Here is a 25374-nt window from a genome sequence, read left to right as displayed (position 1 = left end):
TAAAGCAATTTTCACAAATTTGTTTCACAGATAACATTGGGTGTGAGAGTGTGAAGTGAGGGAAAAAAATATCATTTCTAGCCATACCAAAATTCCCATACTGGAGAAAGCACAAAGTCTTGTTTGGTTACAAACACAAATTAACTTACACTCGTGTCAAAATCTTTAATCTTGTCAAAAACTCGTGTCAATCTTTACTCAAAGCCAATATTCTGGAACAAAACATCAGACCTACTTTGAGCAATGAGAGGACTACTAACAGAAACACCACTTGGCATGGGGAAATACCTTTTCCTCTAGGAAAAAAAGTCTTGCAAACGAATTTGCAGCTCACCTGCTACCAGATCTAAACAGGGAAAGATTATCATACTATTCTGACCATCTGTTTTTCCAGTGAAACAAAAAAATTAATTGTTCCAGTCAAAATGAGATGTGAGGCTGGAGGCAGCACTGTCACCTCCTATGAGCACAGCAAACTTTTAAGAGATGTTTTGACAGTCAGCATCAGCTGTTCCCTCCAAGTTTCTTTCAATTGGGCCACTTTCTCCTCTCTCATCACCAGACATGCCAGAACAGTCAAAAATCAGACCAGTAAGTCCAGTATGATCCACCTGTAACAGATATAATGATGGCTTTTCTAAGCCGGGTCTTTTTAGTAATCATGACTGTAGTACACAGCAGAGAGCACTGCAAAGCAAGATGTATCTGCTAACTTGAGCAGCAAAAGAAACAAGTTTCCTTCTTGTTTGCTGGAAACAAGAACATCCGTTCTCATTCTCTTTGAAGGGCAACCACAGAGATACTCCTGTTCATTACCACCTTTTTTGCAAGTTTTCTCTTCAGCCATAACATGTTAAGTTCAAAATAAAGCGTGTGTCACAGACCATAGCTGCAGTACTAATGTATTTTAAAATCAATGTAGGTGTATTTTAATTAGCCTATGGACTGGGCAACAGAAGATTTGGATCAGTCACTGCTTAAGTCCACCTAGATCTCAGCTACGGTGGCTCTATCCTCCAAATTGCCATTCACTTGCACCAGAAATTTATCCATCTGGTCAGACAGCCAGCTGGTTATTGGAACTAATCCAGTGAGTGAAAAATATTTATCCTTTATTTGCAGAAATTAATCCCAAGCATGACTACCAGTAGGTTACTGACAAAGGGAAAATGGGAAAGGAAGACTGGACTGCAGCAATCCCTACAGCCTGATGAGCAGACAGCTCGGCTATCTGGGTAGTAGAGAATCACTGACCAAGGGACAGGCAGGGGCTGGGGTGGAAACCTCTGCGGCAGCTGCAAGTATATTAGACAAGGGCAGTGACTCAGAGCCAGCACAGAATTTTCCAAGCCCATTCCTGAGACTTTTTTTGCTTCTAAAAACCCTCTAGAGATTTTTTGCCAACAACTATTTAAAGACAACCAAACCGAACAAGTAATTAAGATCAAGTTGACTTTGTTTTCCTTCTAGGGTATCTCACAGTGCATCACTGAGGTAGAAATTGTCTGCTCTGTGTATTTTTTTTGGCAGCACTGAATACATTACCTGAGATTAGTAATGTACTTTTCTGCCTTATCTAGTTGTCATAACAGAAAATATTAATAGCCTACTGCAGTATATGATCAATCTTAAAGAAATTACTAACTTCAAATTCTTTCTGCTTCCAAAGCAATAAAGAATTTCATTAAACTAAAACTCCCAAGAAGTGTTTTCACAGTCTGCCACGGAAGAGCACTTGTGTTTCGCATGGGAGAACATGACCAGAGAGAGCCCTGTGATTCAGAACAGTAAAAATCAACAAGATCAGAAACATTAATCTCAAAACCTATGGAAAGTAGAAGGGGAAGCCATTATAGATATATCAAATTTATGCTTTGGTCTTCAAAAGACACAGATAAAAAAAGTCGATGCTTTCCCAATGGAATCTATTGGCTCAGATCTCATTTTAAGGCCTCAAAAAAAGCAGATTTCCTTCTCAAATGTCTATTGGCACATGCATAATATTGCATGAGCCCCTTTTGTGGGGCTATTTAAAACACAAAGTCACTTTCGACTCACTTGTCTTATGTAAATTCACAGTCAAGTGCCTCCTCTGAAAAAACTAACACAAAAATTAAAAGGCACAGGACATCAATATACATGTAGCAGAAGAAAGCTAGAAAAATTGGGGGAGGGTGGAAGAGTGATCTCATTCCCTCTCATACACAGTGTTCTAGCAGGAAATATACTATCATAACATTTAAGTAGAAGATCAGACACCATAACCAGCAACTGGAGAAAAAGAAAGGAGAAAAAAAACCCAACACAGGTATACTTAAAACCAGCACTGTTTTCTCACATCAGTACTAATACAGGCTGCACAAGGGTGATGACAACTCTCAGTTGCACAGATGCTACATCTGTGGGGTCACAAAACAGGTTTTGGCAAATCCTGAGCTGGTAGAGGTTGTCACTGTTGTACTGAATGCAGGATGGTCACTCAAGCAAGTTTAAAACAAATCCGATTTGTTTATATTTCCTGTAAGAAAACACAGAATCATAGAATGGTTTGGGTTGGAAGGGATTAACCTTAGATTAACCTCCTCTCACTATAAACACAAAGATAACTGATTTAAAATTCATTTTATAGAATTGAGATAAATTTGACTGGAATTTTTCTTTTCTGAAACAGCACTAGTTACTTTAAAAATTGGGTTTCAAGACCACAGGTCTCTTGCCATACCTCTGATTGCAATGGGTAGTACAAAGAAACATTTTGCCAACATATATAAATAACTTCTTAGAGATGCATTTTAATCCGAATGTCTGTTCATTAGATACTTCCATCAAATCCCTCTTGGCAGCAACAGCACCAAAGGGATTTTTGCATTTTTCTCTAATCCACTGTGAAGAAAATTCATCAAACAGATCTATCTTAATTAGATTTAAAAAAATTGAGAAAATATTGCTATTATTAATACCAAGACGGGGAAAAAAAATCCTAATGATACTGGATATCATTTATTATTGGATATTTGGATCCTGGATGACTGAATGCTCTCCATTTAAAAAAGATTAGATAGATAGATAGATAATAAATGCCACACCCCCTACCACCATCACTGGTCCATTCTCTCTGTCTCACAAACAGAAAACAAGCCTCTTGCAAGATCAAGGCACCCAAATTATCATTTTTTAAGACTACAAGCTAACAAGGTTAACATTTTTCTCAAACTGACATACAATTTTTTCTTCTACTGTAAAACCAAAAGGAAAAAGAGCAGAGCATTCTCCACAGATTCTGTCAGAAATACTGAATTAATCAAGCAATTGGCATTTAGGAGATTTCAAATCACAGCTAAAAATTCACTATTGCCATCACAGTGAAAATTTAAGTGACTGAGGGTCAACTGGAGAAAGAACTTACATTTATTTCACTACTTTTGAGATTACTGCAGACATTTGTAACAAAAACATGAGAGATTACTGCAATGCAGTTTTTGACAGATAATATTTCCTGTCAAGACAGAATAGAAAGAACTGTAAAGCTTCAAGATTGTAATCGTTTTGTACATTTCTACGCACAAAGTACTTTTCTAAGCAAAATATTTCACCCCTGCAGCTGCTATCTCTTAGATGTACTGCCATCCTTCATCTTCATCCTCCCACAACTGGGAAGGAAGGATGAAATGAAAAGACAAAGTTTTCAATCTTAAAGCAAGAAAGTTTTATACACTATAGCAGACATAGATAAAAGAATCCCATGTGCATTATGAGTTTGTGCAATTATATCAACAATAAGAGACTCTGTAAGTTGCTTCCTTTCCTGATTTGGCATTAAAGACAAGCAGGCATTTGAAAACCCATGCTATAAAACAAATAAGAATTTATATGAGCTTTTACTGACAGATGTCTCTCAACAGGGGTCAATGCCAGGTTGTTCTTTCCCAGCCCAGATTTGCAATCTGCTCTTATCTGATTTAGTATCTTATTGTTCTGCTGTTCAAAAGAATTATATATATTTTAAAGACCAAGACAAAGGCTTTGTATGAATCTCTAAAGCTGCAGTGGCCCTGATCCAAGCTTATCTGCACAGACTTCATCTGAAAGCTTGAAGTTTGGGTAAAAAAAAACCTGATGGCAAGGCACAACTGAGAGATGCTATCCAAAACAGAGTGGATATGTCTAAAGAAATGAGGCAAAACTTACAAGGAAACAAGAGACACAAGAACTCTCAGGGATATAGCTGGCTTTGTAAGGTTTCTCTGGGGAAAGAAGTGTTTGAGGCTTTATTAAAAAAAAATAATATAACAGAGGGAGCACCAGACAAGACTGGAAGGTGATTTTAAGAAGTGATAGTAGGTAAGCACGAGAATGACTTTTAATAAAAGCTTTCATCCTCACAGAAAACTAACCAGAGCAAGATCAATGCCAACTTTGGTCACTCTAGCTTAAATCTTATTAATTTCTCAAGCTAAAATAGAGAGAGATTCTAGACAGATGTTGATGTAAGCAATTCTTCCATTCCGCCACTAGGAATCTGTTCTACAGTAATGCCAAGTATTGCTTCATAGGAAGAAACACCCACATGTTCCCCTTCCATTGACAGATTACAACACTCTTACAGTCTTCTACTACGAAAGAGTGAGTAGAAATAGTTAAAATTAATCTAATTTTTAACAGAGTGAAAACACAGGCAGAATTTTAAAAACTAAGCCTTACAAAACAAGAAACCAGGATTTCAGGTGTTGAATGCGTATGGCCCTCTCTGAGCAGGCAGTCTGGGTGTTCATGCAGGTTCCACAAATCTGCATTTTGAAGAATGAAAGTGATCAACAAGCAAACAGAAATACACTGCTTGTATTTAAAATTTTCTCTTCAGTTTTCAGCAGACTTGAGCCTTGTAAGACACCACCACCAGATACAAAGCACTTCTCCATACCTAATGCTTCCTCAGCACGATCTGATTCAGCTTGCAAAACTTACTTTTTTTTACATGCCACTTTTCAGGGGTTTTTTACATCTCACATTTCTCTCCCTCATATGTATTTTAATACATCTATAAAATACGTATATGCATATACACAGATATAAAAATTGTATATATAAAAAAAAAGCCTTTCTTCTTACACTCTTTTCCCTTTTGCATCAATTTGAAAAAGGTAGTCTTTGAAGAATAAAGTCCTGTAAAAACAAATCTAATGGGTACCAGCTCCTAGAATTTCTTAGTCAGAAGCACTAAACCACTTTACATTCTGGGACCTCTTCATAATGAAGTATGCAGTAAACTGGAATTAAGTATCTAATGCACCCATCTGCTATTTACGGGTTTATACATTTGCAGCAGCACAGTTACCAGTCAGTGACTGCTGCCAACTCTGCTAACCACGGCGGACCACCGTGCCTCACTTAACATCGACCGTGTGTTCCCCACTCACAAGTGCGACTGCCAACTACAACTTCATGTCGCTATTTGATTTAAAAATAAAAGGAATATGACGATAAGCGGGCATTTCTTGTCATGTGATTGAGCCTCCGTGTTCCTGAAGGGCGACCAAGCTGGTGTCTGTCCACCCCAAGGAAGGGAGGGAGACTGGCGTGAGGTGCGCCCAGGAGGGCTCCATCCCATCGGCCCCAGGCAGAGCTAGCCCGGCAGCACCCGAAGCTGCGGCTCAGCGGCTGGAGGCCCCACTGCGGGGGTGGGGGGGAAACTCCAGCACATTCTGACAGGGCTTCAAAGCAAGGCATCGGCAAGAGGAGGAGCAGAAGCTGAGCCCCACTGGGGCGCTGGGCATAGCGGCCTCCGTGCCCTCCGTGCCTACAGTCCGGCGAGAAGCGCGACTCGGGCGAGCGGCAGCGGGCAGCCTGGGGGAGCGCTCCGCGCTGCCGGCCCGCTGTGAGGAGGAGGAGGAGGAAGAAGAGAGAAGGATGAGTAGGGGAAAGAGCAAACACGCACCTTCCCCGTGCGGACCCCGCGGCGGCAGCACAGCCCCCTCCTCAGCCCGGCCGGCTGCCTGGGGACGAAGGAAGGAGGAGCCGCCGAGGGGCTGGAAGGGGCGGGCCGCCCCGAGGCCGCCTGAAGCCGAGTGGAACCCGTCTGGAGGCCTGCAACCAGTCCAGTCCGGGCCGGGCCGGGCCGGGCCGGGCCTGCCCTGCCTTGCCTTGCAGGCGGGGCCGGGGGAGCCCCCCGCCTTGCTGACGGGTCGGGCCATGGCGCCTAGTAGGTTGCTTTGAGGCCAGGCAGGCCCGGCACGGACGCTTCCGCCCGACCCTGCTTCTCGGGGAGGAGGCCAGAAAACTGTATTCATGCACCACCACCAGCCCATCCTGGAGAGGAACCTCCTCGGTGTGGGGCTGCCTGCTGCGCTGGATTGCGCTTTTGTAGGGACGTGTTAGTAGTGCAAGGACCTACGGCAAACGGCAAGGCCAGGCTGGATGGGGCTTTGAGCAACCTGGTCTACTGGAAGGGGTTCCTTGTCATGGAAGGGCGGTTGGAACTAGATGACCTTTAAGCTCCCTTCCAACCCAAACTGTTCTGTGCTTCTATGAAACACATGAAGCAGGAGGAGATTTTCTGGCTTCCTACATAGTCACAGTGGCTTTTTCACTGAGGACTTCAGACCATGGCAATACAATATCAGTCAGTGATGGTTTTCAGCTGTCTGAGAGCCATCACTGCCTTCACACTGTTAGGAACTGAAGTAGGACCTCTGCTCCTCACATGGCAGCTTCCTGCACAAGCAACATTATGCTTATTTAAATAAAGGTGTGACTTTTACAAACACTTAGGTAAATGAGTGCCATTTCTTCTGTAGATAAAATCTTAAAATACAAACATGGGTCTTAATCTTCAAACACTTGAATTTAACTTCTTGATTTGTTTTATTTAGGTCAATGGGAGTACCCAGGTGCTTGCAGGTAAGCATCGTTAGAATCAAAGCCCTTGGTGCATTTCCAAAAAGATGCTGTAGAAGGAAGACAGTGAAGAATTTTGCTCTAATATTTAACATAGTACTCCTATATGCATGAACTTTATGCCTAAGTGAAAAGAAGTCCTTCATTAGGCATGTACCTTGAGGAGGGGGCTGAAACGCATGTTACTATAATATAATGGCTGTCCCTGCCAACCTGACTGCTCCACCCATTTATTTGAGGTGGCCCAGTTGTATTTTTTCACTTGTATTTTTCAGTGCACAATCTGTATGGTACATTTTTGCAGCTGGAGCTGTGCCCTCCGTTACACAGATCAGGAAGCATGCTGGTGGGATGCAACAGTATGGTGTTCTCAAACTGATGCTGTCCTTGAGAACCTTCTTACATTGAGGGTAACACGATAACTGTTTGAATAAAAATGTTACACAAGGAAATGGCTGTCAGAGATCTGCCTGTTTACCTGTCTCTTTCCTGTACTTTCTGTATATACTTTACATACCATGGCTTATAAGCTGTAAGTGTCTAGGACTGTACTCTGGAAAGAGATTACACACAATGATTAAATAGTTATATATGCATTGCTGTAAGTCATGCAAGTCATTCCATCCTCAATGACTGGCTATTGCACCCACAACCTCTTGAACTTAACAGCTTTTCTTTTTGCTTCCAATAAGAGAGAGAGCATGGAACCTGAACACAATGTCATGTAAAACTGTACACGCATTATTTGAATTTAGGATTTGGGCTGATTCTTGAGAGTGGTTCCTTCTTTCTTCGTTTGCTCCCTTTACAATTAAACCACTTTCGAAAACTGGTTTCCTGTTTTTTCCTGAATTATGTTCCTTTATTAATCCTTCCACAGCCAAGGAGTAAGAAGGATGAAGTAAGAAAGATGTCTCCTTCTCTGGAGACATTCAAAACCCGCCTGGACACATTCCTGTGTCACCTCATCTAGGTATTCCTGCTCCAGCAGAGGGATTGGACTAGATGATCTTTTGAGGTCCCTTCCAATCTCTAACATACTGTGATACTGTGAATGATAATAAGCCATCTTTTTCCCCCATCATAAAGTAGCCAGAAGGATAGAGAAATCTTGGCATGGCTATCATTAACCTCAGGTCAGAGGGAAAATAACACACTACTCATGTCTTACGTTGTCCTGGCTGAGAAGCAATGAATAAGAGCAAGTAAAACCTAGAGCTCCACCCCTCAAGCCTTGTTAGCCAGCAGCATGCACAGATCTGTTCACGGGTTTGGAACTTATCAATACTCACTTAGCCTTGGGAAGGGTATTTCCATCACACCCATCTCTTACATTATTTTGTTACATTTTGCATTATTCACTAAATGCATAGGGTTTTTTTTCTCCTTTAATTTGCAGGTTACAGACTTCTGGATTGCTGTTCTTCCATCCTCAGAATTTTAATTGTAAATCAGGGAGAGGCTGGAGCTGAGGAGACCTGTGCTCAGTTTCCCAGACTTTATAAGCTACTATGGTGGGCAAAATTCTAGCCCCACCCCTCATCCAGAAATCATATATGTGATCCATCTCACATACTTCTGAACTCATTAAGACTATTCAGTTGATTGAAGGTCTTCATACGGATGTATCTTTACAAGATTGCCGTGATTACATTGGTAGGAACAGTGTCAGAGTCTAGAACTTAATACTCAAGTAAGGGATCGGATATATATGAATGTCAAAAATAATCATAATTATCTGATTGTAACTTGGTGCTTTGGGGAATAAGCTGGTATCTGACTCCTGAAAAGGAGAGTTAAATCTAATGAGAGGACAGATGACGCTTCTTACTGCTGGATTCATTTTTTTCACCTTCTATAATACAGTATATGAAGCAACTGGTGAAGTGTGCTGTTAGGCACAGGATACTGCCTGAATGGATCCTGGATCTCCTCTGATAGGACAGTTGCTTGGAATCCTGCTTCTCCCTGCACAGAGGTGTTATTTCCCTGTGCTTTGTTTTTCCAGTCCTTTTAGTCTGCATGTTTTCTGGAGCAAGGACTGCTTTGGTGGAGCTCAGAATTTTATTGAAGTCTCTAAAATGTGACTGTATTAAAATAATAAGAAGAAATCACACGCATATTCACATACTAATTATTATGCAAAGTGGGGAGGGGGAGGAAAGAAAGTATGAGATTCCTTTGAAAATCTGCCAGCACAGGTCCAAACACAAAAGGTGTTTGAAGTGAGAGCACACTGTACCAGCCTGAAAGAATTACCAGTACACCAGCTACCCTTGTTTAGAAGCATGCTCATAATTTCCATTTTATGACATTTATTTACTTTACCAAACTGTTTTTTGGTTGGTTTTTTTTGTTTGTTTTTTTTTTTTTACTTAATCTCCCCGAAGTCTCCTCTAGGTCCACATTGTATTTCAGTACCACTAGAAGGTGTTTTCTTCATTTAAAGTTTTCCTTTGTTGCTTTGCACTGTAGGCAGGTAAATATAGAATGCTAATCAATGCAACCTTCAGCTTTTATTTCCACTTCTTTTTCAGTTAAAGGAGCTGAGAATAAATATTCCTAAGTTTCCAAGAGGTGCTGTTTTTCAGTTCTTTCTAGGAAGAAGTATTCCAAGCTTGACCCTGACTTGTTTGTCTTTCCATTTAAACAGCCTGCCAGCAAATAAATATATTCTAATAGCACACAGAATGAGGGAAAAGGTAGGGACACTGTGAAAAAAAAACCAGTAAGCATATCATGGCATATATTCTTCTACGCAGTTCTGCTAGCTTTTCCACTTCTGTGTCAGAGTTGTTTTTTTCAGTTATCAAAAGCAACATCAGCTAAGAGCAGAACATCTGCCAGCAATGAGTTGGTAGGGCATGCTTGAATGGGACAAATCTAAGCTGTCCAGTGCTATTGAGGTATACTGTCAGAAGTCGGCATTATTTGCCCCTAGTTTCTGTGCATTCTCATACTATGTTGATGTAGGCCAACAAAATTCAGCCTCTCCTGCCCTAGTGAAATCTCTTCTCTAAGCAGCACAAGCCAGCATATAGCTACTAGCAAAATACCACTCTATACATGCTCTAAGAACACAGCAATGTTGGCAGCTGCAAGCCCTGGGTCCTTACCCAGTGTGCAGCAGCCCTTCTGCTGTTACAGCTTCTTGCAGCAAGGACATGCAGCACCTCAAAAAAGCAGTGATGAGCGCACACATGCTCCAAAGACATAAAAATGTCAGCAACTCATGACCCCACAAAAGTTTTGGCAGCAAAACTCACTAGCAAGAGATAGCCTGGCAGTGTAATATCTTCTGTTGATTACTACAAGTTTACTTACAAGGGGCAATTGCATTGCAATCCAACAGAGAGGTTTTTGTTAAGCACTGGTGGAAAGTGTTCCCAGTGGAATCTCCTTGTAAACTACGTGACTTGTGCTGTAGATAGCATAGCATGGGCACCTGATGTAAAAACAGAGGTACAAGTAACTCTGTGCATTCCTGTGGATCTTCAGTCTTCACATAGTGATTGGTCCAGCAATACACGAGTCTTCCTCCACTCCTGTGTTTACACAGCAAAGACATTTGGATGCGTAACATCAATTATCATATATTTGCATTAAAAATGCATTAAATACTGCTCTATATAACTTTGCTTATGATGAAGGAATTATAATTAATTTATATCATCAACTCTCTCCACTCTGGCTAGGTACCTTGGTTCTTCTCAATATTTTTGTGACGATAAAGCCCAGTTTAACTTATTCAACATGTGTTTGTCCCAAGCAAGTTTAAATCAATAGATACCTTTAAAAACACAGATAAAATACAACTTTTATTTCTGGATATATGGACTTAAAGAGAGTCCTGTACCCTGCTGTGTACCAAAGCAGCCCTTGTTTCGCAAAACATCTATGGTGAGTTTCAAGTTCAAAGGACACCTAGTGCAAGCCATCCACCCTGCACTGAAACACAGTTACTCCCTGATCGCAGCTTGGGATGGGTTGAATTGTGTTGAACTTGGAAGAGACTGCCTTCATACAGATGATCCATCTAACAGAGGCAGATGGGAGGCCAAGCAGGAGTGTGACTTATCTGGCTAATGATGTTTCAGCCAGCCATTGTACCGGAAAGGGGAATGTTCTTGGAGTGGCAGATATTAGATAGATGGACAGAATCTGAGTGCCAAAATAGCTTGTTATCAAATGAACAGGCCCAAAAGTGAGAGGTGTTTTATTGTGTGATGGGTTTTGAATGCAAACAGACACAACTCTCTACTCAGTGCGTGGATGCATGCTTTGAGACCTAGGTTCATCAGCATCTCATTCTAGGTTTAACTACAAGAATCTGAACAGGCTGCTCAAGCAGAAATAATATAGCATGAATCACTTAAGTGATTCTGCAAGAGTAAACTTGTTATTATCAAAACTAACTAAAGCTTTGGAGTCCTCTTTGGATCCTCTATGGTATATATTTAGAAGATGGCATACTCTTACTCAAACTTGCAGTCTGCCTGATCATGGTTTGAAAGCTTTGACACACATGCTGGAAAGTGAAAAACTAATATAGTAAGAGCTTGTGTAAAAGAATATATTGGTTAGTTGAGGATGGGTACAGTACTTCTTAGTGTCTAGAAGAGCCAGAGCTGAACAAGTCTGTGGAGTTTCAGGATCTTCATTAAAAGTCTCATTGGGGAAGGCTGAAGTAAAATTCCACTTAGCTTTTAGTGGCTGAATGTGTGTTATAAAAAGCACAGACTGGCAGAGAAAAATTGAGGATTTCTACTGCCAGAGCTGTTACAAAAATCAAACCATAGATTGGGAGAAGTCACGTGGCTGAGCACCTGTAACCAGTTTTTGAGATGATAAAAGAAAACTTCTGACTCTTTGACAGCTCTTCTGTAGATATAAAATTCTCTTTTTTATTATTATTTTCAGGCTTTTTTTTTTTTTTTTTAATAAAACCACTTAGAAGCTGGAAAAGCAGGAAAGCTTGTACTTTTTCATGCTATCGGAAAAAGGAAGGAAGATTGAGACCTACGGATTTTGAAGTCTGAAGAGATAGTGTGATTGGAATTACTCAGTTCAATTCAGTAACTAGTAAAATACTGTTCCCTAATAAGTAAGATATTTCTAATAATTACATATGCTTTAAAGTCAAAGTTTTTTTGCTAATCTTTGTTCTGATGTGCTTAATATATTTTACTTTCTAAGAAATGCTAATTTTATGCATTCTTAATGAAATCTCAACTTTCATTGAAAAGCAAGTTGAAACAAATAAAAGCTATAAACTGAATCAGCTGGTAAATGAATATTTATTTACCATCTTTAACATAACAGAATGGAAGAACTAGAATATGAAAGTTTAGCTTTGTAATGGCATAAATATGTAAATAGTGTCTGCTCCTGCTGAGCAAAAATAAGTACAATATTTACTGTAAATATTAAATTACAAGTTAACAAGTCGTCTTGTTTACCAGCCAATGAAAACCAATTTTCTTTAGGAATATGTCTGAGCAGATGCAAAAGGAGGTGAAAGCTGACGATTTAAAGAAAAGTTTCCTGCTGCTGCTGTGACTACTGTAATCAGTAAGTTAAGCTGACTGTGATTCTCAGGAAAGATGTTCTTATAGGATGGACCTCAGATAATGCAAATTTACTAGAACTGTTCTTGAATCCTTGCCTCACCAGCATGAAGGTTGCACGGCCCCTGGCCCGGCAGTGAGGCACCAGGTCAAGGCAGCGTCCTTCATTCAAGCTTTTTGGTCTAAGCAGGAGTTAAGCTGCCATCTCAGCCATCTGAGACTTGGCCCCAGAAGCTGTTCCTTCCCAAGAAGAGGTTTTTCCCCAAGTCAGCATTAACTCAGCTGGCACTGTGGGCGGGTCCAGAAGGAAGCACATGCTCCACTTCCCTTCCTTTCACAAGAGACTCTTCTGTTAGCTCTGCAGTAACAAAAATTGTAGGGATGAATGATGTAAACTGAACCTTGGACTGGTTTACATTCCTTCAGTACTGTTTAGTGTGATGGTTGTTGACTTCTCCCCTGTTGCTATATTTCGAAGGGGAGTAGGAAGGAGATGAGTATTAGTACTATGGGTTATGACACAAAAACTTGAAAAAGTAAGTCTTCCCATTTGTTCTTGTATCCTCTGGGGAGCTGCAGTGTTTAGAGAAAGCTCCTGTTCCACCACAGGAGCTTGGGAAAATGGGCACCAAACTTATTTTAGACTCTAGGACTACATATGGCCATACCAGGTGGGTGGGTAACTAGGACACAGAACTTTTCCCTCCACTGAACTTAGTTTCCCACCACTAGATAAGCTTCAAGTAGCTTGTCTGGTGGAATTATTGTTCCTTATATGTCAGTGCTTGAATTAAAAATAGAAAAAAATCAGAAGCTTCCTCTACATTCAACAAATCAACAAAAGATCCATGGGAAAAAGAATTGCATAATGCCCCAGAAGAAATCTAAATGAATTAAAGTCACCCCCTACAGAGAACTTGGGCTCTGTTTATTTTCAACAAACTATTACAGGTTTTGCAATATTTTTCTGGAAGTTCTTCACAGGCATTCCTATTTCCTGTCACTCCGGGCCAGGGCTGAACTGCCAGGCTGGAGAAATTCTTTGGACCTGACCTTCAGCCGTGAGAGACAGCGGCCCTCAGCCCAACTACAGCACAGTATTTTAAGCTGTAACGTGAATTAAAAAACTTGAGAGCTGTGCAGGCTGTTCCATAAACATACCTGATATCGAAGGAGTTAGGGGTAGTTTGACATCTCCCAAACATGGAAAAGAAATGGAAAGTTGTTTCAAAGCACAACAGTACATCTCAACAGCAAAGCCCTGGTTGCACGTCTCATCCATGTCTTCCCACTTCCCATGAACCCAAACACAACCCAGACTCTTGCAAGTGCTATGTAGCATCCTGACTGTTGCCTATTGCCACCCTTCCAGCACCTCCTGTGGGCAGCAGCAGGCATGGGGGGTCAGAGCTGCCACTGCCAACATCTGCAACAGGTAGCACTGATGTCCAATGTGCTGGGAAGCTGTGTGCAACTAAGAGTGTCTCTCAGGGTATGACACCAACATCTTCCCACTCGCCTGCCTATGGATTCTCTCTGTTGAGAGCAAATTCAGGGTGACAACTACTCAAAAAATCAGAATGCCTTGTAACTTACAGTGGAAAATGTGGGATGTCAGGACAGTTTTCTTCCTGCCTTCTTTCCATTTACCCCAAATTAATGTCTGTAGTTAGTTCTAGAGAACTAATGAGCCATGTCCCCTCCATCCCCCCAATTCCCACTAGAAACTAAGCTCAGATGCTGCAAACACACAGAACAATTTTCAGTATTCCACCCACACGAGCAGCTACTCTGCACATCTAATGCACATGTGAAATTGGATCACAGGGGTCAGGGCAGGAGCCCACATTTCCATTTCTAGTTCTACTGAGCTTAAGTTCTATCATTTGCTTGTTTTCAAAGCAAAAAATATACAACTTACTTTACAGGGGAAGAAATCTCGGCAGAGCATCTTTTTCACTGGTAGGGCTGGGTTACAGCTCCCCTGTCCCACACACACAGCTGAACTCAGTGCCTGGTCAAGCTGAAGAGTCAGGAGGAAATGAAACGCGCATGTCAGCATCCCCCTCTCCTGAACCAGTTCCTTAGCAAAACTGCTCTTTCTCCTCCAGCCACGAACAATCCCAGGACCAGAAGTCAGCCAGGGAGGGGGATACTTGCTGTATCTTTCCTCAGACAAACTGTACAACAAGGTCATGCTTCCTGAAGAAAGTTTTTGGAAAGAGAATGCAGCACACAGTTTTCACACCAAGGTTCAGAGCTCTGATACGAGGGCAAAAGATTAAATGTAACAAAATTAATATTAAAGCTCATTAAAAATGGAAACCACTACTGCCAATTCTTTAAAGGAAATTATACCAGTGTGATTAAACAAGCCTAAATAACAAGTATAACTGATTGCAAATTTAGAAAAAAATGCTATATTATTTCCGTCTGTAAGATTAATAGTTTCCTTAGAGATCTTCTCTCACCCCTCAGATTCCTTTTTCCTTCTCCTTCTTTGCTTATTTGAGCAAATAATCAGCATGCTATGATAATCTCCTTCACACCAGTAGTTTTTGTTCAATGTTTATCTGGATACTTCTTTCCTTGCAAAAGTTTCCAGTATTCTGTATGCTGCTTAAAAATTGTATCTATCATTTAAGACTGCACTTCATCATTTCAATACACAGCTTCAAGCAGAAAAAAGAGCAACAACTAGCCAAAGTTACAAATATGCTATTCTGTTTGTTAGGTGATGCAAAAGGACATTTTTGGTTTTAATGTATTCTATTTCAATGAAGTGCAATGCTTGAAGTGAAGGAAAGCTAGCTATGCAGCCTGTAAACACGAGCTACAATGCACTTGTGTAAAGCTGGCAATCAGAGGAACCAGTAACTCAACTTCTGAAGTTACTTTTCCATGAATAAAGCAAAGACAAGAGACTTACTGTAAACTTTGTTACTTGCATTGGGTTTCGTTTGCACAGAATCTAAGAGGAAGTAACCATTTATAACCCAGGGTAAGTCAAAGCAAAATGGCATTCTGATAAACGCTAGAGCCTATCAGTCACAAGGAGACACCATATCAGGTTGCTGAGGAATTTCAGAGCTGCTAGAGCAGCTCCAGCAGGGAAGAGCCAAGGGCTCTCTATGAAAAGCCATCCCAGCGCTACAGATGCCACTGCTAGCTGCGGGCAGGCGGCGTAGCATCCACAGCCTGGCACCAAGACTCCCAGCTGCCCAGCAACATCTATGAGTAGCCAGAGTATTGCTAGAAACGCATCCAGGAAGGGGAGAACAAAAAGGAAGCAGAACTGAAGACCAACTTGTGCTAGGAAGCCTCAGCATGAGAGAAGTGCATTCAGCTGTTGATCTCTTTTGAACAGTGTTGCTAGAAGCTGGGTGTCTGCATCAGCCTGGTTTTCAGACTGATGAAAACTGAAATGATGTTTATAATGGAGATGATAGCTCTGTTTGAATTTTTCCCTAATACTATGGTTTAGCACTGAAAACAGGGAAAGAGATCACAAGATGATAAATGCTACTATCACACCTACTGCATGTTGAAGAAGTTTCAGGGTTTTGTTAGGGAGGGTGGGAGGACTGTGATGCTTTAAGTCTGTGTACATAGCTGAAGCATTAAACATCTTCTGTACATAACGGAGTGGATAATGTATGCGTAGTGGAAAAAAAGGCAGTTGGTGAAATAGAGCTGAAACTTTATCATTGCTTCTGCCTGTTAGCAGAGGCAGGAGGAACCAGACAAGCATAGTATTTGGTAGCCTGCATAATTGCAACAGATGTCTACATTGGATAAAGTGTTCTGCACATTAGGAATAGAGGCGAAATCTAACATACATAAATAAAAAGAAAACGGCTTCTTAATATCAGTTTGTTTATGAAGAAAGAGAAAACAATTTAGCTGGTGCTTAATATTCATAGCTATACTTAGAAGAATATTCATCACATCCTTAAAGAAAATTCAGATCTACTACCTCCAGCAAAGTGGGCTTCAAAAAACTGGATGTCAGACTATACAAATAAAGTATTAGTTTAGGCATGGTAGACTTTATTTTGGCACTTTAATAAATGCTTTATTTTACAGCAGTGGCACAGCATTTGCCAGAAATTTTCTTTTCTTGGCACAGTTATTTCAAGCAGTTATTTTACTAATTGAATTTCACTAAATATTGCACAATAAGATATACCTGTTAAATTCTTACCCTGTTTTTACTTGCTGAACTTGTATGGCTTTGAAAAACCTGCCAGTAAGTATAAGTAATTTTAAAAGCAATATATTAAATATTTTAGCACAGGATAGCATTCGTTTGTTCCTAAATGACCACTGAACTTGGGACAGCAAGAAATACAAGTTATGCAACTCTTTTGTAAAGAGCTACCAGAACTTATTTACATTACATTGCCATTTCTGAGAAGCACTTCAGCTTGATATCCTGATCACCTGTATTTTGGAAATCTCAAAAAAAAGAAGTGAGGAGGTTAACAGAGCAGAAGACGAAGCCATTTGTCTGTTAGAAAGCATAATATAAGGAGGCAGACTATCATCTTCTCCACGTGTCCCTCTATCCAATACCTATCTGAGGTCTAAGCAACAGAATCTTTTCTCTTCTACTTGGAAAATTTCTTTCTTCTCTTACGAAGATATTCCACATGTCTCAACTCTTCTGCTGGAGTCCAAGCAGAATAAACCAAAATTCTCCAAAGGCCAGGGAATAAAGCAATCCTGAACAACAAATCAAAACCCAATATACACAATAAATGAACCTAGGTACTCCTTTGAATTTTAGAGTATGGAAAACAACATTTTCAGTACAAACAGGTCTGTGTCAGTACTGCCATTAAATATAATGCAAAGGTCAAATGACTCATACACCAGATGCAAGACTTAAACATTCCCACTTTTCTCTGTCACTTCAGCAATAAATCTAGTCCAAAGATCAGCCTGGATCAACAGCCTTTTTCTTTTGGTCTGGATTTTTAAGATCTACTAAGTGTACTCTGTGACATTAAAACATAAGCAAGTAGACATAAAATGAAAAGCGTACAAAAGTATATCACAATGGAATTCTCAGTATTAGGCCACATGATTTATTCAGTAGTGTTTATGTTCCCAAATTACAATTATGTCTATCCATGTAAGACTACAAAAGTTACCATTAGAATTGTCTGTGCTTATAAAATACCAACATTTTCTTTTACTGTTATATACTCATTAACACCAGTCTGCAATGAGTCACATATAATCATAGGCACTTCGAAGGCTTTAAAAGACGTTTACAACTTAAATGCATTTTTAAAGAACAAAAATTTAAACCCCTACTTGTACCTTCAAATTGCAAATAATTAACAAATACAGTGGCCATAGAAATCTGCAGCAACTTCTCAAAATACTGTTAGAGTCTTTGGGTTTGCTTAGGTGTGTCAGTAGCTTACTCCAAATCTTCCTTACAGGAGATTTGTTTAGTAAGAATACGACTATACAGTTTGTAGTAATCCAATTTTACACAGTAATTTGCTGTTACAAATCTCACTGAAGCTACAGGTACGCTGAGAAACAATGCAAAGTGTAAAATTGATATTCTGACACTTAAATTTATACAAAGTGGAGGTTAAAGTTTACATAGCTGAAAAATTACATTTACACTAAAAGTTACTGTTATCTGAATTATCCGAAGACAAATTGCACCATGACAACTACAAAAAGGCATTTTTTGGAAACAGATAAATTAATGAAATAAAAACTAACTTGTAAGATCAACCTGACACATGCTGACAAAAATTAAACAACTTTCACTGAACCATAGGATAAAACAATAATTTTCATTATTTTATATTTATGCATAAAGTTTAAAAATGATTCAGTGAACATCAATGGTTTTATAAAATAATGCTTTGCCACTGTTATTCACAGAACACTGCAAATGTTAAGTTTAATTTTACATTTGTAAAGGAATACATGAAAAGTTTTAAATACAATGGGATTTTATCGTAAAGGTGCCGGAATGGCTCTTTAATGACAGAAAAAAAAAAAAAAAAAAAAAAAAAAAGAAAAAAAAAGGGATCTTCATTATTCTATGCAAAAGCTTTATTTAAAAAAGTTCAGTGATCTCATAAATAGAGACACTAAATAGGAATTTTATGCATAAAACTCCTTAGTAGGTGCCTTTTGATAGGCAGCACAGGATGGTTTACGTTCGCCAAGGTCATAACTGCCTTCATCCTTCTTTCTCATGCGATATACCAGCAGCAGGATAAGGAAGATTGCGAAAAGAAAACCGATAACTCCGCCAGCAATAACAGCTGTAATCAAAGAAAGAGACATTCACAATATGCTGGGAAAACAAGTTTAGCACCATGTTTCTTTTTCATCTCACACAATAAGGGTGCTATTATTTTCAAATTGCAGAAAAGGGCTCTCATTATGCAACTGTCTTGATTATTAGTATCCTGAAATATATTCTCCGAAAGCCTGATAATGTTTATGGAAGCAGTCATTCAAAAGGACATTCCACTTACAGGTCAGTGATGCAACAACCCACAGTTCTAACAAGGTTATTAGAAATTTCCTAAAACCTCAATTAAGAGAGCCCCCAATACTGCCAGAGCAAAAGTTCTATTAATTTATAATAATAAATTTCAAGTTACTTTCAAATTCATTTTTCAACAATTAATATTTTCAGCCTTAAAACAACTATTTTGTTACACTGGCTAAGAAATTGGTTTTCCCTTTTCCCCATCAGTTTTCACTCTGACTCAAGGCTGAAATTAATTTCCTATTGATGAGTAGTAGCAGATAACATTTCATGGAGCTGTAGGAACAGAGGCATTACATTCATCATGCATTTGCAAGTGTGTAGAAAGTACCAACTCCAACTAGCAAACCCGCATGCTTCCACTGATGTGGATATTAAGGCTATTTCACATTTTGATGCTCACGGGAAGATGTGGTCCAAACCTGTGTGACTTTCATGGCTCCCACCACCTCCTCTGAGGACAAGTGGGGAAAAGTGTACCTGTAAACACTGTTCTTATGCCAAAAACCCTTCACATGTGGTGAAAACATTGGTGGTCAGCCTGTGTCTCCCTGTGTTATGCATGGAAACAGACCTTCTGTATCCTGAGGGGGCACTCATCTGTCCCCTCTTCATTCACCTATCTACCCACCCCTTGCCATGAGCTCCTCTTGTGCAGTGTCTATCTACACCAGACAGACCAGACAGCAATGTGCTCTTGGGAGTGTGGGTGAGAAATACATTTTTGCACTGCAAGCATCAATCCAAATAGCAGCTCCTATTTGAGCTGCGGAAAGCTCCAGACACTCAGCTGACAGTACTCAGCTTGTGGGCATCGAATCAATTAGCAACATACTTTGCCATTAAGCAACTCCAGAAGATGCCCATCTCATTCTCATCAAATTAACCTCTGGCTACCTGCTGTGAATGCATTTAAGGATCTACCGAGAAAACACAAATGTTGAGTTTGCATTATGTGATATGGATCCCCTCTGTTTTGTGGGGTATTTCTGGTGAGCTGGACCTTGGCAAATGTGGCCTCACCTGCCAGAACTTCTGTTCTCTGGAAGAGGTTTTCTGAATGCTTCTCAGTGTACACATCGGTGTCATCCCCTGGCTGATCACTCTTTTTCTTGGCATCCACCTCAGTCCTTTCCTCTTTATCGATTTCTTCAGGTGACTGTGGCACAAAAGGAAAACAGCGCATTGCTCACAGACAGGGAGCACCACAAGTCTGCACAGTCACTGCCTGTCATGGGCAGCCACGAAGCTATGGCTCCATGCACATTCTCCACAACATCGACAAACACAACACACGGGAAGCTTTCTGACCACAGAAAGCTGTGCTAGACATTGTAACTGGATCTATTTGTTGTCATGATGTTGAAATGAAAAACATCTCACACAAGTTTAAAAACCCCAAAAGTATATTTAGCAAACAATTGGTAAATATTTCCTGTGTTTAGAGTAATGGCCTCTGAATGAATTCTGAAATTAACACATCAGACGCCATATTCAGAACACCTTTGAGAGTAGCAGACAATATTACCTGAGGTGGTAGAAGGAAATACTCAAATGCTAAATGGAACCTGGCAAGCGTTCAAACTACAGCCAAACCACGTAACAGTTTCCTTTGAGGAGGGGAATTTCAGCAGAATTTTTTTAATAACAATACGAGAGATGTAAAAAACGTACAGCTGAGACTCACAGGTAGCATGAAAAGCTGTCTTATGTATCTAAGTTATTTTTTCTTGCATCTCTCTTTGCTTTCATGTGAAATACAGACTTTCTAGTAGAAATGAAACTGAGCAGCTCTGTATTCATTTAACAGGCTGCAATAGCATGAAGAAAAGTGTGTGTGCTTTTTAATCCATATAAATCAAACAAAGTTAACATGAAGCCATCAGAGGTGTACAGCAGAACCATTTTAACCATTGCCCTCCAGCCACGCACCTTTGTTTGTGCAGGCACCTTGGTCTGCATTTTCACTGTGGTGGTCTGAGCCCTAGATGCATCACTAGTTGCTGGTAATTTTGGAAGTGTTCTGGATGTTGTTATCGCTGTACTATCCTCGTCTTCATCAGCACCTGGAGACAAAAAAGGTGACAATGCATTGACCGGTGAAACTCTCCCAGACTAATCACATTTTTAACTATGACACCAAGGTAGGGGTGCTTGCACAGCTCACCCTGGGCAAATGGCCTAGAGGATAATGCTTGCTAAGGTAAGGATGCAAGAACAGTGTGCTCCAAACTGCCAGGGAGGTATTTTCCCCAAGTGATCCCATGAAAGAGGACGGGGGCCATCAGCCAGATTAAGCAGTAACCAGGAAATTACCACAATATTTTTGAAACAGTAGGAACCAGTGGGAAAAGAAGTATGGAAAAAAGCATAAATACTTCTAACAGGGAGAAACCCTGGAGTGGAAACATCAGCTACTAGGGCCGTGTGACCCTGTCTGATGTGGCTCCTTGGTACCATGGGTTCTTCTGGGGCTTCACAGTGCCACTCCCTAGCCCCTGGATGTCCCCAGCAGCACCTCTAGCTCTAGCCGTCAGGGGGGCACCCCTGGAAGCTGTACCCTGCGGGTGCAGGATCACCTCCTGTCACCCCCAAGAGGTTGTGGGGCCCTGGGATCACATGGGGCTGGGGGCACCTGCATCTCCACAGCAGGGTTGTGTGAGCAGAGGGTCCGGCACAACCCGATGAGGGGAGCTTGCACACCCCGTGGCCTGCAAGGGTGTGTTTGTGTGTGTGAATAAATCTTTGTGTGCGTGTGGCACATGCTGGGGTCACTTACAAAAGGAGGTTGGAAATTTGTAGTTGCATGTTACCATCTTTTTAAGTGGCTGGCATTGTGGTTATGTGTTGTATTGCTGATATTAAGCCCATAAATGTAGTTCAATGATTGCCAGCTAATTACATAAATCAATCAATCAATAAACTTCGTTATCCTGACTTGACTTAAACCATATGAACTGAACAGTTTTTCTCTGTAACACACTGCTTCAACAACAAAATCTTTTTTCTGCAGCAGATCTGTTAAACCCTCAAACATAAAAACCCAAGTAGTTTGTATCTACAGAAAGACTACTTTATGTTTCCGTCATCAGGAATTCACATGTTTTTAAACTCTGTAATTCAGAAGTCTTTTTCTTTTGAAATAAAGAGTGAGAGGACAGAAAACTCCCTAAAGATGACCTTAAATTTAATTTCCTCCACATTCAAAGCTCTGCTGAAGTATGAAGATTCCTTTAGAATAAGATAATGGACATGTCTAATAAATATCCTTTAGTGATACTGGAAGGAAGAAAACACAGACAAGAAACTAAATTATTGCAAGGCCTGAAAGAGGAAAACAATCAGCCTATTCTTGGACCACTCTTTAGGAATTTCAATGTGTTCTGCTCATTACAGACACCAGTCACCCAAGGAACAACTGGGTAATAAATCCAGCAAATATGCATAAGAATAATTCCTTGCAAATAAAAATATATCCTCTTACAACAGAATGCTATGACTCACTCGTTCCAAACTCAATTTTTATCTTATTTTTGTAGAGAAAAGGGACAGGCTGAAAATACGAGCACAATAACGATGTTTTGAACACATGATCAAGAATTATATATATTTGGCATTGAAGGGAAGGGCATTAACAAGACAATAATTAAAACAACTTCTGTACAGTAGGAAAGAAAATTTAGAATAATTTCAGAAAGTACTACATTAAAGCTACCAGCACAGAATAATACTGGAAAGCCTCTCAGATCAGAGATACCAAAATTACAATGCAACCTCTAGAATAAGACCACACAACAAGAATCAGATATTTTCCTGAAATGCTACTCAAAGATTAAAAAACCAGCATCTTACTTCGAAACAGAGGTGAGGAAAGGCATCCGACAGGAAAATGTTTATGGCTTTGCCTCAAGAGTTTTCTTTGAGAAATAAGGGCCCAATGTACAGCTCAGGCTGCTTCACCTTCCAAAGTTCCTCCAAATTACACACAATTTTCAGAGTCAAGCAAATTAAAATTGATGAGCAGATCAGAGATCTGATGATAAAACACACTTTGAGAGTACAGAACTTTATTTTCTTCTTTTTCTGAAATGAGAAGTCTCTTAATCACAACTGCTTCTCCAAATCCTTAAAAGGCCACCTTTGCTTCAGGCAATAGTTGCGTCTGCCAGATAAAATGGTGAGCATTACAGGTCCGAACCTCACTAGCTATGGAGAACGCAGATCTCTGGTTTCAACAAATGGATGACTAATCTAACTGCTGGAGTAGTCCCTAGATTTGCAGTGAAGGTACCCAGCTCCTCTTCTGTATGGCCTAAGGAAATCCTGACAATCCCCAAAATATTGGGACATCTATCATTTAGGCCTTAGGTACCTTCTCAAACACATCCCCATGGTTCCTGCTTTCTAATTAGCTTTATTTAGACAGGTGTCTGCTTGGCATGGAGTAGGGCTAAACAAAGGGAAGTCATTTCCTTTGCTAAACTGACAGTAGGCTTCTCAGAATTGATCGTAAACACAACTAAGAGATAGAAAAAAACTCTCTAAAGCTCTTCAGAACATCAAATAGCACTTTACATAGTATCATGATACTTAAAAGGAAAAAAGAAACCCCAACAACCAAAAAAGAGAGAACCAACCCCCTTCCTGAATCCAAAAAGGATTGGAAAGAAAAAAAACCACAGAGTGTCTGGTGTGTACATGAGAATAACTTCCAGGTAGGTTGTTAAAAGGAATACTGTGATATGGCTGGAGTATAGAGCTAGCTTACTTTTTCCTCTTGAAAATATCACTGTCTCTTTAGATGATTTCTGGATTTGGCCAGCTTGGGTGACAGTGCTGGGTATAAACTGCCTTGAGTCCCTTGACAAATAGATACTGCCCTCATAGTGAGGGCACCACAAAACCCCTGTGGTAATTAAACCCATAGCCATCTCTGTAGTAAAGAGTTGAAACCTCTTCACTATTACACACCATCTTCTATCCACCACAACTTCTTCAGGATGCCCAGCTGCTGCCTTCATAGTGGTCAAAATAGCTCTAGATTGTGCTGTAGTATTGGAAATATCTAATATAGCCCTCAGCAATGTGTCTATTAGCTGCCTCTTAGATGACAGGAACACAAATACTCTTTCACACTCCTGGTGCTTGAGAAAACTTGTCAAGAAATCAAGACTGTGCCAGCTTAAATTATTGTACCCTACAAAAAGCCTACGGTACTTAGCACTCCTACTTGCAAAGCAATCAGTGATTAACGCTTCCTACCAAACAAATCCAATAATTTCATCCTATCTTTTGGTATCACTTTTGCTGTTGCACATCACACTCTAGTAGTACTATGGTGGTAGTACAAGCAAACTTGTCATAAGCTGGGCATACACATACCCATCATATCTTTCACACCTTCTATCTCTATCATCAATGTGACACATAGCAGAATGTCACATTTTTAGCTGGCTTATCTTACCCCCATTCACGTGAAAAATCCTCAATACAACTCTTAATCAACATAGTGTTAGGCAACCAGAGATGACACTGGAAACACAATACTAGTGCCCTATCAGAGACCTTCAGCTGAATTGATGGGGACAGTGCAAGGATGCTGTGCCTCTGATAATTCTCACCTAAGGAGGGAAAAGAAAACCCAACAAAACTTGAAGAAAAACAAAAGTTAGAGTCCTAACTGTACTGAAGTATAAGATTCTGTCCAGCACAAAAAAAAACCTCACACTTTCAAAGAGTATCACAGTAGGATTTTATGCTGAAAGACCTGTAGAACCAGGCAGTCAATGACATGGAACATGCTTGGGGCTGATGTGACATATGGACAGAAGAAGATCTTGCTCCAAGGCAGTCTGAAAGGCACTCACAAATGGGACCTTAGGAAATGGAAAATGAATACTTGCTGTGTTGCCTCCACCATGGAAGGGGAAGCACACCAGAGGGTGTGTTGCTTCACCTGGAGTGTCTGCCAGGCACAGTGCCCCCGGGGGCAGGAGCATCCAGCGGTGGCCATGGCCCCTGTGCTGCCTCCTGTTCAGCACCTGGGAGAGCACCAGCACCTCCCCCAGGAAGCAGCATCCCCCTTCTTCCCCAGCCACCCCACAACCCATCACCCAGCCCCACACCGCACACGCCACCACTGGACTCAAACTGCTTTCCGGCCTTGCAGCATAATTTTGCCTTCCCGTTAGGTCAAAAGCCAAAGCAGACCTGCTCTTGTGTTTCTTGGAGAAGCTCCAACCCCACCACCATAATTTTTCTCTAAGAACAGTCCCAAGCCACAATCTCAGACTCAACCTAGTTCATCCTGAGCTAACCTTCTCAGCTCAAGCTGCTATTAACTGAGAAATATTAGTTTGGGAAAGAGAAGAGGAAGGA

The 25374-nt window shown here is 40.5% G+C and overlaps 1 protein-coding gene across 1 annotated transcript in view; it reads right to left on the bottom strand.

Moving 5' to 3' along the window:
• Positions 1 to 18105: 18105 nt before the first annotated feature.
• SDC2 (syndecan 2) overlaps positions 18106 to 25374 on the bottom strand; it is a gene marked incomplete at its 5' end in the record, with an annotated part of 61125 nt that continues 53856 nt past the window's right edge. The window contains 3 exons of the mRNA XM_080610476.1: positions 18106 to 18763; positions 20020 to 20155; positions 20929 to 21062. Of these exons, the coding sequence (XP_080466602.1) occupies positions 18600 to 18763; positions 20020 to 20155; positions 20929 to 21062 (434 nt within the window). The 3' untranslated portion in view covers positions 18106 to 18599. The remainder of the gene's footprint in view (positions 18764 to 20019; positions 20156 to 20928; positions 21063 to 25374) is intronic.

This window comes from Psittacula echo, assembly GCF_963264785.1.
Source record: "Psittacula echo genome assembly, chromosome: 2".
Classification (NCBI taxonomy): Eukaryota; Metazoa; Chordata; class Aves; order Psittaciformes; family Psittacidae; genus Psittacula; species Psittacula echo.
The sequence above is the reverse complement of the archived record's forward strand: the minus strand, read 5'-3'. Positions and strand labels throughout refer to the sequence as shown.